Source organism: Natator depressus, chromosome 2 (genome assembly GCF_965152275.1).
Source record: "Natator depressus isolate rNatDep1 chromosome 2, rNatDep2.hap1, whole genome shotgun sequence".
Classification (NCBI taxonomy): Eukaryota; Metazoa; Chordata; order Testudines; family Cheloniidae; genus Natator; species Natator depressus.
The window spans coordinates 113451790-113469073 of NC_134235.1; the positions used below are offsets into that span (position 1 = coordinate 113451790).

Here is a 17284-nt window from a genome sequence, read left to right on the forward strand (position 1 = left end):
TATCTGTCAGCAAGTATGTTTGTAATAATACAGAGACACACACAAATTCCACCAGGAGTGGAGAATTAAAACAAACCCCTGTGACAACTCAGTTCCTGTTTCTCTACCCCACCACCCCTCCAAGCCCAGCCAGGGGACCAGACACCCACACCCCCTTCTCCCCAGAGCCCAGCCTTGCCCCGCCCCCCACCCCAACCCACATACCTGTGCGCACACACCTAGAGCCCAGCTGCAGGGCTTCCCCTTGCCCAGATACCTGCATCCCTTCACCCCGCAGAGCCCAGGGATCCAGAGACAGAAACAGCCTGAAACTTGGTCCCAGGCTTGTGTGGAGTTTCCTGCGCACCACCATCTCCTTCCCTCAGGGTGTACGGAACTGCAGCTGCCAGGAACCCTCTAGCTGTCTCCCCTGGCAGTGTCTTCTATGTTTGAGCTGGGCTCTGCCAGGTCCAGCAGCTGTTAGTGGTGGCCAGCAGCACTGCAGCCCATTTCCGTGGGGGAAAGGAAATTCTGTGCGCACAACATTTTCTGCAAAATCCTGCATTGAGCAGTGGTGCAGAATTCCTGCAGGAGTATTATTTAAACAGTCGAAGCAGGTAAACATACACACAAATGAGATACAGTCTTAGGTTCTAAAGGGCAACAGTAGCTGCCATAATATGCAAGCTCTGTATGTCCTTTAGGGCTAACCCAAGCCAAGCAGCTTGGGGATCTCTTTCTTATATTTAAAAATATTACCCTCTCCAAATTCTTAGCAGTACAGGGATGAAAAATTATCTCCTTCCCATAGACCTCAAACTGATGTGACTAGGGTTTATGCACATCTCCACTTCCTGGGGCGGGGGGGGGCGGCAAATCAGCCTTTTTTTTTTTTTGTCCACTGATGTTCCACAATACCTTGTCTGATGTCTATTGGCCTTCTTTTGTTGGGGAGGAGATGATACCTCTTGTGATAAACAAGTATTTCATACTTGGTAATGCTTCTCCCCTGACTGTATGGTTTTACAGTTTTTGCAAACTTTCATAGTTACAAAGCAAACATGGAAATATTACCTTATAACATAGGATACAGATATTATAAGTAAGACTAATATATGCAGCATCCTACAAGCATTTCATAAAGTCTAAACATGTTCTTATAACTCCAATATCTATTTTAGAATACTAAAACAAATGCGAGGGAGACTGGTTTCCAGCTATGCCTTTGTCAATGTTCAGTGAAGTTGAGGGGCCTTGGCATGAGCTGGCACCTGGTCTGCCAGCATCACAGAGGTGGTATGCCCTTTAACTTTTATACTCTTAAATTCTAATAGAAAAAGTAGCTATAAATCTAAACACGCAGGATGCAGATCTGATGGGAAAAACAAGGTGCCATTTTTTAGTTACATTTTAAGTGGATTTAATTTGTCTCCATGCTAGTTTGACCAGATAAATCTAGAAATGTATATCCATTTTTCCTGCCAGGAGAAGCCCACTTTGCTCCATACACACATTTTAAAATTGCTTTTCACCAAAGTTAACTAATAACTGTTGTGTCTAATACATAAATGTCCTGTGTAGCTCTTCAGAGGATTTATCACTTCAATTTAAGTTAGGGACTACAAGGATAGGGTGGACTTTCCAGCTTTAGGGTTTGGTCAGAAGCAGAGTAAATTAACATAGCTGTCAGATTACATCTAAGGTTTAATTGTGCTAATTTCAAGTATCCTTAAATTCTTGCTGGAAAGCTGATTTTCCATCATTCTTATCCTTCTAGTAAGAACCACCCTTTCTTTTATCAAAGCAAAGGATAGTTTACACTTTCACTTTTACTTAAAGCAGAAAGGCTTGGACGTAGGCTATGTCTACACTAGCTCTTTTGTTGGTATAAGTTATGTCGCTCAGGTGTAAAAAAACCATACCCCTGAGTGACCTAAATTTTGCCAGCATAAGCACCGGTGTGGACCGTGCTGTATCGGTAGGAGATGCTTTTCCGCTGACATAGCTACTGCTGCTCGTTGAGGTAGTTTAAGTATGTCAACGGGAGAGCTCTCTCTCATCAGCATAGAGCGGCTACATGAGTGAGTTTACAACTGCGCAGCTGCATTGCTACAGCTGTGCCGCTGTAAATTCACTAGTGTAAACATGGCCTTAGTTTAGAGTTTCTCCTCAAAAGCTGACTCTTATCTCTAGTTTGCGGAGTGGTCTAGTGCTTCAGGTGTGAGGGGTGTTTTCTTTAAGTGATAAACTAGCATACATTAAATAGTGACCTTTGGTGAGAACACTAACATCCCTCACTGATAAGAGCTTCATATTTGGAGGGATTGTAATCTATTGAATATTGGACTAAAGATTAGGAAATCTGGTTTCTATTCTATTCTACACACAGATGGAATACAAGCTGTCAGGAACAGTATACCTGATGATGCCACAGCACAACTGGTTGCTGAACTATGTGACTTTATCCTCAAGCACAATTACTTCAAATTTGGTGACAATATTTACCTCCAGACCAGTGGCACCGCTATGGGCACCTGCATGGCCCCACAATATGCCAACATTTTATGGCTGACCTGGAACAACGCTTCCTCAGCAATCGTCCACTCACGCCCCTTCTCCGCCTACGCTGCATTGATGACATCTTCATCATCTGGACCCATGGGAAGGAAACCCTGGAAGAATTCCACCAAGATTTCAACAGCTTCCAACCCACCATCAACCTCAGCCTGGATCAGTCTACATGGGAGGTCCACTTCCTAGATACCACAGTGCAAATAAGTGATGGTCACGTTAACACCACCCTATACCGAAAACCCACCGACCGCTATGCCTATCTTCATGCCTCCAGCTTCCATCCCAGACACACCATACGATCCATTGTCTACAGCCAAGCGCTGAGGTACACCCGCATTTGCTCCAACCCCTCAGACAGACCAACACCTACAAGATCTTCACCAAGCATTCTCAAAACTATGATACTCACATGAGGAAATAAGGAAATAGATCAACAGAGCCAGACGTGTACCCAGAAACCTCCTGCTGTGAGACAAGCCCAAGAAAGAAACCAACAGAACTCCACTGGCCATCGCATACAGTCCTCAGCTAAAACCTCTCCAACGCATCATCAGTGATCTACAACCCATCCTGGACAATGATCACTCACTTTCACAGGCCTTGGGAGGCAGGCCAGTCCTTGCCCACAGACAACCCGCCAACCTGAAGCATATTTTCACCACCAACAACACACCGCACCATAGTAACTCTAACTCAGGAACCAATCGATGCAACAAACCTCGATGCCAGCTCTGCCCACATATGTACACCAGCGACACCATCACAGGACCTAATCAGATCAGCCACACCATCACCGGTTCATTCACCTGCATGTCCACCAATGTAATACGCCATCATGTGCCAGCAATGCCCCTCTGCTATGTACATCGGCCAAACTGGACAGTCCCTATGTAAAAGGATAAATGGACACAAATCAGATATTAGGAATGGCAATATACAAAAACGTGTAGGAGAACACTTCAATCTCCCTGGACGCACAATAGCAGATTTAAAGGTAGCCATCCTGCAGCAAAAAAACTTCAGGACCAGACTTCAAAGAGAAACTGCTGAGCTTCCGTTCATTTGCAAATTTGACACCATCAGCTCAGGATTAAGCAAAGACTGTGAATGGCTAGCCATCTACAAAATCAGTTTCTCCTCTCTTGGTGTTCACACCTCTACTGCTAGAAAAGGGCCTCATCCTCCCTGATTGAGCTAACCTCGTTATCCCTAGCCTGCTACTTGCTTGCATATTTATACCTGCCTCTGGAAATTTCCACTACATGCACCTGACGAAATGGGTATTCACCCACGAAAGCTTATGCTCCAATACGTCTGTTAGTCTATAAGGTGCCACGGGACTCTTTGCTGGTTTCTATTTGTGACTCTTAAAGCAAGTCATGTAACTTGTCTGCATTTCTGCTTCCCCATCTTTAAAATGGTAATAATGATGCTTGACCACATTTATGAAGTATTATGTAAGAGTATTATTAGTTACTGTATTATACGTTATTGTATAGGCTGGCGATTGGCAAATTACAATACAGGAATGGTTACTTGCAGCTCTACCTGCCAAAATGTAAAGACCAACCCAGAACAAAATCCAGGATAACTTTATGTATTTTTGATTTCTTGGGATAGTCCTGTGTTGCAGATCAAGCATAATTAAAAAGAGCAAAATGCCATTGGAAACACAAGGTGATAGGATGCTTTGTTTCCGGAAGCTTTATTTTAAAAAGCCTAAGCAGTAGAGCCTAGGCAGCTCCTCTAGTAAAATGCCACTAGCACTGGGTTTGCTGATCAGCAATGAGTTCAGAAGGGATGCTACCTGTTTAGTTATTAGCATTACGTTATCCTTTAGTTTTGATTTCATCACTATACTTCCATGTAAAAATCTTATTTGCCTTGATTTTGGCCCTGGATCTTTGTCAGTTCATGTATGCTGCCAGTATTATCATATTGCTATAGTAAAAGTGAAAGCTATCAAAAGGTAGAACTATTATCATTTAATTGGTCTGTAATCTTTTATTAATCAAATCCATAAGAGTATGATGATTTCAGTTCTCGTGCCCTTATCTTGTCATTCCCAACCCTTATTATAAATCTCAGATATCTAAATTACTCTGTTTTCTCAATCCATCATATGTTATGTTATAAATAACTTCAACGTTTTTCACAGAGAACAGCAGTGTTGCTACATTGCACAAGAAAGAAGGGGACTTTCATGTTTGTTAATAAAGCTTGTTTCATCTGTAATATAACAGTGGTAAATAAGCAGATGTGATGTTTTAAGTGGCAGTGATCTCTTCCATTCACTGGGATGAACTGTGTTCAACTTAATAGTTTATTAACCTGGGAACCACATTATACCTACAAAATGGATTTTCATATTAACCCATGATTGCCCCTTAATTATCCATTTGATTCCTGTTTGTTAAGCTAGTGTGGTCTCCAGCTGTTGTTTACTCCCAGTAGATAAAATGTTTGAGACATATTATAGCTATTTAAGAACAGTGTGATATGTTGTTACAAACCTTAAAAAGCCCCATTAGAGCTAAATAATTACAGATGGGTATGAGTACAGTATCAGCTAATGAAAACATATGTAACACATGAAGAACTTTCTTTTTTCACTTTCCTAACAGGAAAAACGTGGCCTCCGAGAAGTGAGAGTTCTTGAAAACCTAAACACCATGATCTACGAGACAAATGACCAAACTCTCCCTAAATGTGAGCAGGTGATGCATGACGATCTGAATGAAGTGTTGAAGAGATGTAAGCAAGAAGCTATTGGTTTTTTTTGTGATGCAGTATTTTTAAAGGAATAATTTCAAATAATTTGGACTCAAAATATGATCCTTGCTAAAATTGCTATCGTCTAATAAGTCTTATACATCCAAATGTTTAATTCTCAACTCTGTGCAACTTTAAAAAAGGCTGACAGAATATGTATTTCTGCTCTACTTTGACCTTATCAAATTCCTGTTAATGTTACTTTATAGCCTTTCTGTTGATTTAAGTGGGAGTTTTCAGATCCTAAAGGTGCAGCCCAACTTACTATGTAAATGGGAGGCAGTGTTGCCTGGTAGCTAGAACACTGGACTGGAACTTCAGTGCTGTGAGTTCAATTCCAGGCTCTGACATCCTGTGGGATGATCATAGGAAGTCACTTCACTTTTTTGTGGCTCATTTTTTCAGTCTTTAAAATTTGAGATAATGATCTCCTTTGTAAAACAGCACTGTGTGTGTATGGCTATTTAAAAAAACAAACAAAAAAAACTCTTAGAGCACTTTTCATCCATAGATCTCAAGGTGTGCTTTTACAAAGGAGATCATTATCTCCATTTTAAAGATTGAGAAATGGAGGTTCAGAGAGGTGAAGTGACTTTCCCATGGTAACCCCACAGGATAATGTTAGACCCTGGAATTGAACCCAGGACAGTCCTCCAGTATTCTATCTACCAAAGCTACAGTGTCTCCCATTTGTACAGTAAGTTTGGCTGCATTTTTAAGGTCTGAAAACTCCCACTGAAGTCAATGGAAGGGCTTTAAAGTAACATTAACAGGAATTGGATAGGGCCAAAATAGAGCAAAAATGCACTTTCTGTTTGGAACTTGTTTAAGTTGCATACAGATGTGCGTGCGCTCGCGCTCTCTCTCTCTCTCTAGTCATCTAATTATGACAGAAGATCATTCTTGTATATGGATACAGTGCTAGTTTGATCGTTATAACCATCCAATTATATCTTTTATGGCGTACACTTTATGAAATATGCTCTCTTCTAAGGTCTGTATTTTTCTAGCTTTGTCAGTGCCATTGTATTTTATACTTTCATTTTAGCCAGCAGCACAGCCTTTCTTAGACACAAAGTGGGATTAGGTAATTAACTACAAAATTCAATCTAGCTGTAAAATTAAGTAGTTTATATATGTCAATAATATTTCACTTTGTTATAATCAACTTGTAATATGTATAAGCACGGTCTCTGGCATACATTGAGTAGTACACAGAAGGAGATACTACACATGTGTAGTAAAGATTGTAGAAAAATATTTAGACTTTGCATACTCCTCCTCCTCAAAGAATGCAGTCATGTAAGTAAAGCCTGTATCCAAATATATACACACTAGGGGGCATAGCAACCTTGAAATGGCAATTACCTGACTTTTGAGTGCTTAGCTGTACAATCTATTCCGCTATATGGCAGTATTGTTGCTTTAATGATTATAAGAATAAATGAGTGACTGATATAAATACTACAGGAAACTAAGTTCTGTGTTCTTGAATGCAAGACACCCGTTGAGGGGAAAAATGAGTCTGTTCCATTGTGCACAGCATGTATAGAATATGATGTCAAACAAGTCTGAAACTGGCTAAAAATACAGTTACCACTGTTGCTAACACATTTTCATAGAGCTAGAATCACAATGTAGAGGAGACAAGCTCCAATTTAAAAATGTTCTCCTTGTATAGTCTTTTACTACATCAATTATATTTGGAAAAAAATAAGTAACAAAGAAACAACCAAAACTTATTGTTCACCCCATCAAGTTCTAGTTATTGGTTTACAAGACTTTTAGATCTTTTCTGTGGTGCTGAGTAGTGCACAGTAACTTGTCAGCAATATTATGGAGTATGGGTACAGGAGGACTTGGCTGCCTTTCCTGTCTGGTTTCTGGAAAGCACAAGGGTGCAACTTAGTGCTCTATGTCCACATAGTTAGCATTGTAGAGTGCTTCCTACAAATACTGGCAAAACTTTTCAATGCAAAGGTAAGTGATCCCAGTGGGCAAAACCCACAGTCTTTCTGTGTACAGTGATAGTCTCCCAGTAGCCTCATGGATTTTAAGCCTCTCTCAGTCAGGCTTCTCTTTGAGCTAGGGTAGCTGATTAATAGACTGCAATTTGTTCGTTTCAGTGCAAGCGGCCAACCATAGGATCCTCAGACTCCAGCAGAGGGAGCAGGAAGAAAGAAAGGTAAAGACAGATGGGTGGATTTATACTGTAACCTAAATATAAGACTCTCAAACTCATCCACAGCAAATCTGCTTGCTACCTAAAAATTCTTCAGTAAAACATGATTTAGGAACACATTTTAACTGTCATTTGCTAAAAATGCAACTTCCTTTGGAATGACTTCTGCAGATATAAGAAGGAGCTGAGTAAAGCAGCCAGCAGTCTGTGTTATAGGAGCAAAAGACTTAATAGAATCACCAGCTCCTCCCTCACTCTCCAAATGTATGGAAATGTCTTAAAAATTTCCTTTTCAGTATTTTCCTCCTCTTTGCTCGGAGTGTGGTATTTGTCACATATGGGAGAAATTTAAAAAAAACCAAAAAACGTTATTTTCTGTGGAACAAAAAACACTCACGAATCTACCAGAATGGAAATGTAAAGCTTTCCTGGTTAGCTGAAAACATTGAGTATGTTATTGCTTGTTGAAAAGGAAGCATTTCATGCTTGTGCACTGGTTACTTAATGAAAGGCCATATTATAGGAATATGTGAATCATTGGAATCCCTCAATGGGCCGCACGTTGCTTGTTTGAATTACATCTACTCTAAACCTCAAATTTGGAAAATTGTACAACAAATTAGTTTCCTATGGTACTTCTGCATTTTTCCATTTCACCTTTCATGATTGTATTTCAAAATGGTACTTCATAATTATGTGGAGATGCAGAAAATGCCAGAGCTGCCATTCTGGCCTAGTCACATGAACTAAGACGTGCAGTTATGTGTATCGGCAGGTGTTCAGAATTGTCCTTGCAATATGTCATGCTTTTCATGATCAGCAGAGATGGCTAATCTACTGCAGTAGAGTACTGGCACTGTGTGAATAGTATCATGTCATGGGCCCTGCCAACATTTAGATTCATTGTACCTAACACTCAAATGTAGATAGGAAACTAGATGAACCCTACTGCCTCTTGTAGTTCTGCTATTCTTTCTGAAGTGAAATTGAAAAAGGTGGCTTGCTCTGTTTCAGAATGTTCATATTACTATATCTTCCCACTCAAGTATCAAGTTTATAGGTGGAGCACTAATCACAGCTACAGTTAAGGTTGTGTGCATGTTTCTTTTAAGGTGTGGTAAAACTTTAACTTCCTGGGTTGAAACTTCCCAAGTCTGGTCACTATCAGGGAGGGTGATTTTTATTTATTTCATTTAATTTGAATGAAATGATTCAGCCACTTTAGAGAGAGAGAGAGAGGAGAATGGGACAAAATGCTTTCCCTTATTGCATGTTTTTTTGTTAGTTTGTTTGTTTTTAAAACCAAACAAACTGTTTTGGCTTTTTTTCTATCACGCTAATGTCAAAATGGCTGGTGTTAGCAACTTGAAAGTAGTTGGGGAAATACTTCTCATTGAGGAGGGAAGTGCACTTTGAGTGTTCCAATGAAAACTGATCTTGTGTTTGTGGTATTAGAGTTTGAAAACACTCTCTCCACTTGTACAATTCCACTTAGCTACTATTATGAAACTTCTAAATGAAAGAGTGCTTGTACTGTGCATACATATCTGGTTAATTTAGGTGTAGAGCAATTTTTTGTGTGTCTCCAAAGGTGTCCATTGAATGAGGTAGCACTCTATGGGCTCTCATCCACCACTGAGTGGTCTAGTCATATAGTTCCAGGTTGTGGAATATTTTTTTTTTCTTTCTATCTTTGAGGATAGGTAGGAAACCATAAAAATATCCATTAAAAAGTTTTGAGAACATGCCTGTGTATTGCATGTGTTCTTTTTTCTTTCTAAAAAAATTTTCTGTATGAGGCGGAGCAGTGTCTGTAGATAAAGTTACCTAACATTTCCAAGTATAAATCCCCATTTTCAATTGCTTTTAATTTTAAACATTGGGGTGAAATTTTCCATGTTTGGTCTCTGCCTAAGTTTGAATCTTTTTAATAGTTTCAACGAAAATAGCTCAACTGTTTCGAAGAGCGAGGTTAGGGGATAATGGGTATCTTTGCCAAAGTGTGGGGTTTTTGGTTTGTTTTTGGTTTTGAGTTTTTCATGTGGTGGGGGTTTTTGGGTTTTGTTTTTTTGGCATAGCCATTGACTTCATTATGAGAAAACGTAACACATTCAGAACAGGTATCACATGTCTCAATAGTACACTAGAAGATCTCGATTTTGCTACTGACCTAGCTTTCAATGACAGTTCAGTCAATATGCAAGTAAAGACTGGAAGACTGTCCAGCATCACAAAAAAGACAGGTTTAATACTTCCTTATGAAAAGTAAATCTGAGAAACCCAGCAACCCCCAACTCAAGTATTTGATTTAAGAGGCAAAGGAATACAAGAAGTGAGTCAATTTGCATACCTTGATAGTAAAATGCAAGTCAGTGGCAATGCCCACAAGGAAATAACATCACAAATTGGCATGGTGGAAGCTGTGTTCAACAGTTTAAACAAGATTTGGTCATCAAAAATCTACAACTTAAAGAACAAACTGAATCTTCAACTCTTCAAATCTTCAAAAATAACTTTTGAAGTGGTAAGAGAGTGGCCCATTACAGACAGTTGACAAGAAGGTGTGAGTAACAGCATGGGCCACTCTCTTACCACTTCAGAAGTTATTTTTCCTCCCTTGGTATCTTGCTGTTAATTGATTTATCTCGTTAGACTGACCTCACACTTGATAAAGCAACCCCCCATCCTTTCATGTATTTATACCTGCTCCTGTATTTTCACTCCATGCATCCGATGAAGTGGGTTCTAGCCCACAAAAGCTTATGCCTAAATAAATGTGTTAGTCTCTAAGGTGCCACAAGGACTCCTCCTTCTTTTTTACCATGTCATGTGTGCTATTGGACAGCTGGAAGATTATGCAGAAGGGGTTGACCAAAGGAATGCCTCCAAACACCACTCATAGGGAACCTTATGGGACTGAATGACAGAGGACATGCAAAGAGCGAGTCAAGATAGACAGAAATGGCAGAGCCCTGTTTGTCCACTAAGCAACATTTGATAGTGCTGGAAGGATTCAGAATTTTTAATAATTAAGTGTTTTTTGCAATGTAGAGCAAAAACTTGAAATTTCATAGGGGGATAGTGCCTTTTGCTGTCCCTGTGAAAATCAGTCCAGATTCTGCCAAATTAATTAACAGCCAGGAGAAATTGCCATTTGCACAGCATAGTAGAACGTGTTCAACCTGGGTGAAATTCTATGGCCTGTATTATGCAAGAGGTCAGACTAGATGATGGTCCCTTCTGGCCTTAAAATCTATTAAAGTATCACTTTCTTCTCTAATGGGTGGTCCACATTGAAGATAACAACCTATTACTGCTGTCAGAGAAGTTACTCCTTTAGTTTAAGTGGATAGAGGTCTGTGGTGTTGGTCTTGAAGTCCTCTGAACCCTGATGATGAATATGTGAGGGCTATTATGATTGCACACAATAGAAATTCTGAGGTTTTTCAAGTTATTTTAATAAAATAAAACTAAGAATCAGGCAAGGGTCCTGCAAACAGCCTCATTGACTATGCAACCCTGCATCAGGAACAGGCAATCTTAATTCTAGAATTTCTTGTCTTCTGAGTGCTTGGCTTTACAAACTTAATGTTTTTAAAGTATTTATTTTATATGGAAAAGAGATATAGACACAATCTCCGTTATCCCATTCATTGCAAACTTTTAGAATATGATTTATATATTCCTCTTTATTATTATTTTTAAATTTTTTTTTATTGGATTATTATGCCATACCTGTCACTATGGTACCCGATCATCTTAAAACCCGTAATATCGTGTATGTACAAGGAGGCGTAGTGGAGTTGCATATATAACCTTAGCTCTGATCTATCTTGACTTCTGAGTTTCTAACAGTGCAACCTTCCCACGCTCTTAATGTAGCTTTGCTTATGGAATATCTTTTTCACGTGCCAATATAGTTGCATTGGTGTGGCTTAATTCACTTCAGGTTCAGAATTTAACAAAGGTAATAACATGGCTTTCTATTTTTAAATGTCGTCTCTTTCCTGCCACTGTCTCTTAGAAACTGCAAATGGTGCTAATCCAACTGTTTTGGAACATTTAAAAGACAGTTGAGGATGATTTTATTTTAAAAAAATTGGACTTGAAAATTCTTTCTTCTTCAATCTGTGTGTAAACTAAATACATCTATATTGTATTCTTCCCATGAGTGTCATTAATTTTTCTGCAGTGTGATGTCACAGAATGTATATAAAATGTTTTATTTTTAATGTTTTCTTTTTAAATGGCTTTTTTCAATTTTTTTATATTTTTGCCAGTACCGCATTGCCATGAAATGCTGTGGACCTATTTGAACAGCAGGAAATTTTTGGCTTGTCTAATACTTAAGACTCAGATTCTTACTTATAGCTAACCAAGGAGTTAAAATATGACTTTGCCTAATGATTCCTGGCTACATATCCTAGTAGAATTGTACAATACTATGAATTATTTAAGACTTCTGTTCTGATTAGGTGTAGTTGTATGTGCATATGTGAACTTGCACTTCAGTTCTTCCACAGATAGGGAGTGTGATACAGCATGGCCAGAAGGCAGCAGGAGAGTGATATAGGAGAGATATGTAAGTCCCAGGTTGAGGAGAAGCCTTATTCCCTGTATAGGGAAGAAAGGTTTTTATAGATTAATTAAAAGCACCTGAAGCCAATTAGAGCACCTGAAGCTAGTCACCTGATAAAACCCCCCTGCTTCAGAGAGCAGTTTGAAGGAGTTGAAGTAGAGGAGAGTTTGGAGAAGTGCCGTGGCTGGCTAGAAGACCAAGACCCTAGGTAAAGAGACACCTGACTTGTGCAGAGAGAGAGGGCAGGAAGCCCCACAAGCTGAAGAGCAGGAGCGGGAAGTAGCCCAAAGGAAGGAAGCACTAGTTCAAGTGGTTTACCACTATCCCTAGGGCCCCTGGGCTGGGACCCGAAGTAGCGGGTGGGCCCGGGTCCCTCCCTCTCCACTACCCTTCTCTGGGTTACTAGTGGGACAGTAGATACCCTAGTTCAGGGGCAGAAAACTGCGCCCTGAACCCCCCCTCCCTCTTCAAGAAGAGGAAGCGCGGGACCCATCATAATCGTACCAGCAATTTGCCACAGGAGGCATTGGCATGTCATGTAGTATTGTATCCTTGTGTCTAAGATGTCAACACACAACAATTTCGGTCAGGATGCAACTTATTACATATATGAAGATGCATTATACTGTGGCCAAATAATATCTGTAAAGAAAATCATGGGGCTTCTTGTGTGTGGATTCTTTGATCGTTGGATTGCGATTAGTAGGTAGTGCTGTCTTATATTTACTTAGGTCTGACTTATTTGCTTTTTTGGAAAACTAGAATGTGCATTAAAAATTGGCAAGCGCTCTATTTTAACTTGCATTTTGGGAACTAAGGATTTAAATTATAGAACTTTCAAAAAGTTTTTTCTATACAGTGAAAGACTTTCTGTACAGGCAGTCTCATGTTGAATTAGGATTGCACAAATGACAGTACAGAAGTGAAGAGTTAAAATTAGATTATACTTTGAAAAGCTACTCTGTAAAAACACATTACAGTGAGTTTATTCTTTGTGTCTCTTATCCCATGTCAAACGTTGTCAGTTTACAAGTTAAAATGTCTTTTCTGACTGGAAGCCCTATAAACTTATGGTGAGATTTGAAAATCAAGTTGGTTATTTCTGGTTTATTCATCATTATCTGCAGTCCAGAATCTGCAATTGGAAGTTTTTAAAACTTTTCTCTAAAAATACCCCCACTCTCCTGGGGGCGGGGAGGGGAGTTTATTCTGCTGGTTGTGTCTGGGCAAGAATATAATCACACTCACGTTCCAATAGCTGCATTGGTTCCACAATGCTAACAGAAATAAAAAGTAGTAAAAGCTTATAGAAAAGTAAATAGTTGTTATAAGGAACAAATCTGAGGAGAAAAGGTGCTGTTTTCATAGTCACTTTTATTACTATAACTGCACTTTAAAAATGTATGCATCATTTATAACTTTGCAGTCGTAAAGGCTTTGAATTTAGGAAGTCAGAAGGAATTTTCTAGATGTGCTGACATTTTTTTGAAGATTACAGAAAGTCTAATCCTTCTAGCTCCTAGTACGTGAATATTAATTTATTCAAAGTGCTTGATGCATTTTTAGTTTTAGTTTTGTTATTTATAATAGATGCTTCACAGCTGGAGTACCGATATTGTAAAGAAACTTCAAGTTAACAATATCTTAAGTTTTATATGCTTAGGAATATGCCACTAATTATCTAATATCTAGTATTCTAATTATCTGTGGAAGTTCCCTGCATTATTATAGAAAGGGGTGACTTCCAAAAAGCTAACCTCCCATGCTACATATAATTCCTTGACCTGGTGAATATAGATATTGCAGAAACTACATGACACAGTAACATTACACACCTCAGTTGGGGAAATAATGACAAACTAATATATATATAAGTGTCAACAGAATATGATGTATTTGCTTTCTCATTTACTTCCCCTCCCCTCCAGTACCCATAGTGATTAACTACTAAATCTAATAATTTCACTGCTTAGTAAATCAGTCTGCTGTATATTAAGATCTTCAGGTACTTTACCTATATAAAGCCAGTATTTTTATAGTATATGTTCATATTAACATTTTAGAACACTAGTAGATTTTCATTTTTAATTTATTTCCCTTTCCTTTCAGAATATATAGGCAGTGGAAGCACAGCTTCCCACAAAGGTTGTAGTATTTACATGTTAAGCCTGCTCTGTTTTATTATGCTGTGTCCAGAGGTAGCTGAATTTCCATCCAGATCTCCCAGTCTTCAAATATTTATTATCCCTTAAGACAGGAAGAATAAGCTTTGGAAAACATTGGTTCTCATTTGGGCAGTGTGTATTTACACATGTGCAGAATTCCATAAAGATCTTTTGGTTTGGTTGTCACTTGAATTTAAATATCGACAGAAAAATATCAAACGCTTGGGTTAAATATTTTTTTTGCTTCTGTGGCTCATTAGATAGATTTATAATCTGTTCTAAATTTAACTTTGGCTTTGTAGGGGAGTCAAAAAAATAAAATTTGAAAATTCTGGAAATAAAGTATTCAGGATATTTCTTGCTGGCATTGCTGAAATTACAAATTAACATTGTAAGGCTCCCACTCCAGTACCCCAGTTGTCCTAAGCCAGAGGTCCCAAAACTGTGGGGTGCGCCCTCCCAGGGGAGCACAGAGGAACATTTGGGGAGCGCATGGTGGTGCCCAGGCCAGCCCCCATTGGGTCAGGGAGGGAGCGCCACACTTCCAGACCGGCTCCACCCCCAGCCTTGCTCCTCCCTCAACCCTTTTCAGACCCCAGTCCTGCTCTGCCTCCAAGCCTGGGCCAGCCCCCAAGGGGCTGGGGAAGGAGCACAACGCTCTGACTCCAGTCCAGCTCTGCCCTCATTCTCTCTCTCTCTCTCTCTGCCCCCCGCCCAGCTCTACCTCTAGACCCAGCTCCTCCCCCATCCCCCGTTCCACCCCCAGCTCCACCCTCAGCCCAAGCTCCACTGCTGAGGAATCTTGGCTGTGCAGTAATGGAGGGGGGCGCAGACAGATTCTGTTACTTGTAGGGGGGTAGGAGGAGTGCAACTGGAAAAGTTTGAGCACCACTGCCCTATGGCATCCACAAACTTCAAAGAGTTGATTACCACAGATATAAACCAGATTAGTTGAAAGAGTGCTGTGAAGCACTCCAGCACATGAAGAATCTAAGATTGCTATCTTTACAGCGGTTCTAGCTCCTGCTGACCCGAAATGCCTGGCCACCAGACTGCTAGGCTAACGTTACTCCTTTAAAAAAAAAAAAAAAATGCAGAGACTTTTCAGTCAATATTAGCATTGGAACTGTGATGCACATGAGCTTTCCTTCCATAAAATCCAGGTTATACCACCATGTTAACAGTACAGGCTGATTAGCAGGAGTACTCAGCACATAAATGTGTCCTTAACTGGGTGGGCATCTTGTATTCTGTTTCAGGGCTAGGTCCACAGATCCTCAGTGTAGCCTGTCTGTAGATGTAGGGGTTAGAATCAAAGCTGATTGGACAGTTGATGAGGGACTAGCCCCTGCTTTCCAAAGACCCCCTCAATTTTGTTCTGCCTCCTGTAGGTACTGGCAGGGAAGTGGAATCCAGCACCAACTATAAGAGCGAGACAGCTTTTGTTAATTAGTAATCTTTGGTCTAGTTTGGATGTATTGGTCAGCTGCTGGACATCAAGAAATCTTCCACAAGATATTTCTACTCTACGAAGTATTTCTGCATCTGGGCAAGATAAAGGTTCTGGTCCTCACCAGTCTTTCGTGTTCTTTATTCCATACTGCCTTCATCTCAGACAATCATTTCTCTCCCTCAGCTCTGTAAAGAGTTTTCTTGGCTGCAATCTCAGCCTTTTATCCTTCAGTTCAGGAATTAATGTATTTTCTCATGTGTTACAGTGCCAGGATTCCTAAAATGCCTGCTTCATGTGTTGTCTTCCGTCTGGGAGCTAATGCTATCTTGGGACTTAAATGTGCTTGCCAAACTAATAGAACCCACCCCTTGACATGTGGCTTGATTGCTCTCTGTACCATATCTTACTAGAGACTGTTCTTAATGATAATCACATTGGTCCAAAGAGCTTATGAGATGCAGATGCTAATGGTTGACCTACCACATACCATGTTCTCTCTCACCTGAAGTTCCCTTTTTTAAGTGACTCTTGATTTCCACTTAAATCAGTCTGTTAACATGCTTGTGGTGAACCTCTGCTTTCACCTGTTTCCCAGCTACATGTGGGAACGCTAGGTTGCGTTGTCTAAATGTCAAGAAGACTCTGAATTCTTATCTGAGTAAGTCACCCAGAGTCTGTATAGCACATGGAGACTACGCCAGGGGCCAGTGAACTTCCACTCCAAGACTGTCAAATTGGATCAGACTCTGCATCCACACCTGAGTAAGCAGGGATGCTAATGCCAGCTGGTCTGAGGATGTATTCCTCCATGTCCAAGGTGGTCTGTACTGCATGTCTCAAACGTCTCCAACATATAGGGTATATGCAAAGCTGCTACCTGGAATTCTATCCATATTTTACAGCATTACTCACTGGAGTTAGCATTTAGATTTGTAGACTCAACTTGGGAGAGTTAGACTTATAATCTCTTTGAAGCAGTCCTCAGACCCCCCCTCATTGTAGTCTAGGAAGCTGCTACTTGCACACATTTTCAAAGAAGGAAAAAATAGATACTTACCATACTAACTGGTTCTTTAAGAAAATTGACTGCCTGGGTCCACAATTCCCATCCTCCTTCCCCACTATTTCAGAGTTTTACAATAGATTCTTTAGTGAATGGAAGAAACTGAGTAGCATTTGGTGCTATGCTGGTATATCCTCAAATGAGGAAGCATAAAGACATAAATACATGGATACCCAGCTCCAGTGGACACTGCTGTTGGAAAATTTTGAAATTGCATGTTTGGGTGTACATATTCCTACACCATGGAACTGTGCAGGTAGGAACTACAGTCATGCTGGTAAGTAACCATCTTGTATCCTCTGTAGTATATTCTTGTTTTAATTGTAGTTTTCTTTATTTTAAACAAACTAGGCTAGTTTTCCTTTGTTGGCCATTTATTTCTGGTCACAAACAGTGGGGTATTTCTTCAACACATGGATCTACGTACAAGTAACAATATTCATTGACAAAGGACACCATCTATTCGAGGGACACCATCACAGGACCTAATCACATCAGCCACACCATCAGGGGCTTG

At 39.9% G+C, this 17284-nt stretch overlaps 1 protein-coding gene across 3 annotated transcripts in view; it reads left to right on the forward strand.

The window, feature by feature from the left end:
• The window catches only part of BLOC1S5 (biogenesis of lysosomal organelles complex 1 subunit 5), a 34906-nt gene that overhangs the window by 7821 nt on the left and 9801 nt on the right, over positions 1-17284 (forward strand). The window contains exons 1-3 of one of the 3 annotated variants that reach the window (XM_074944903.1): positions 3835-3973; positions 5178-5307; positions 7452-7510. In XM_074944903.1, the coding sequence (XP_074801004.1) occupies positions 3971-3973; positions 5178-5307; positions 7452-7510 (192 nt within the window). In that variant the 5' untranslated portion in view covers positions 3835-3970. Of the gene's footprint in view, positions 1-3834; positions 3974-5177; positions 5308-7451; positions 7511-17284 lie in introns of those variants that run through there. The other 2 variants (XM_074944902.1, XM_074944901.1) reach the window with 2 other exon arrangements.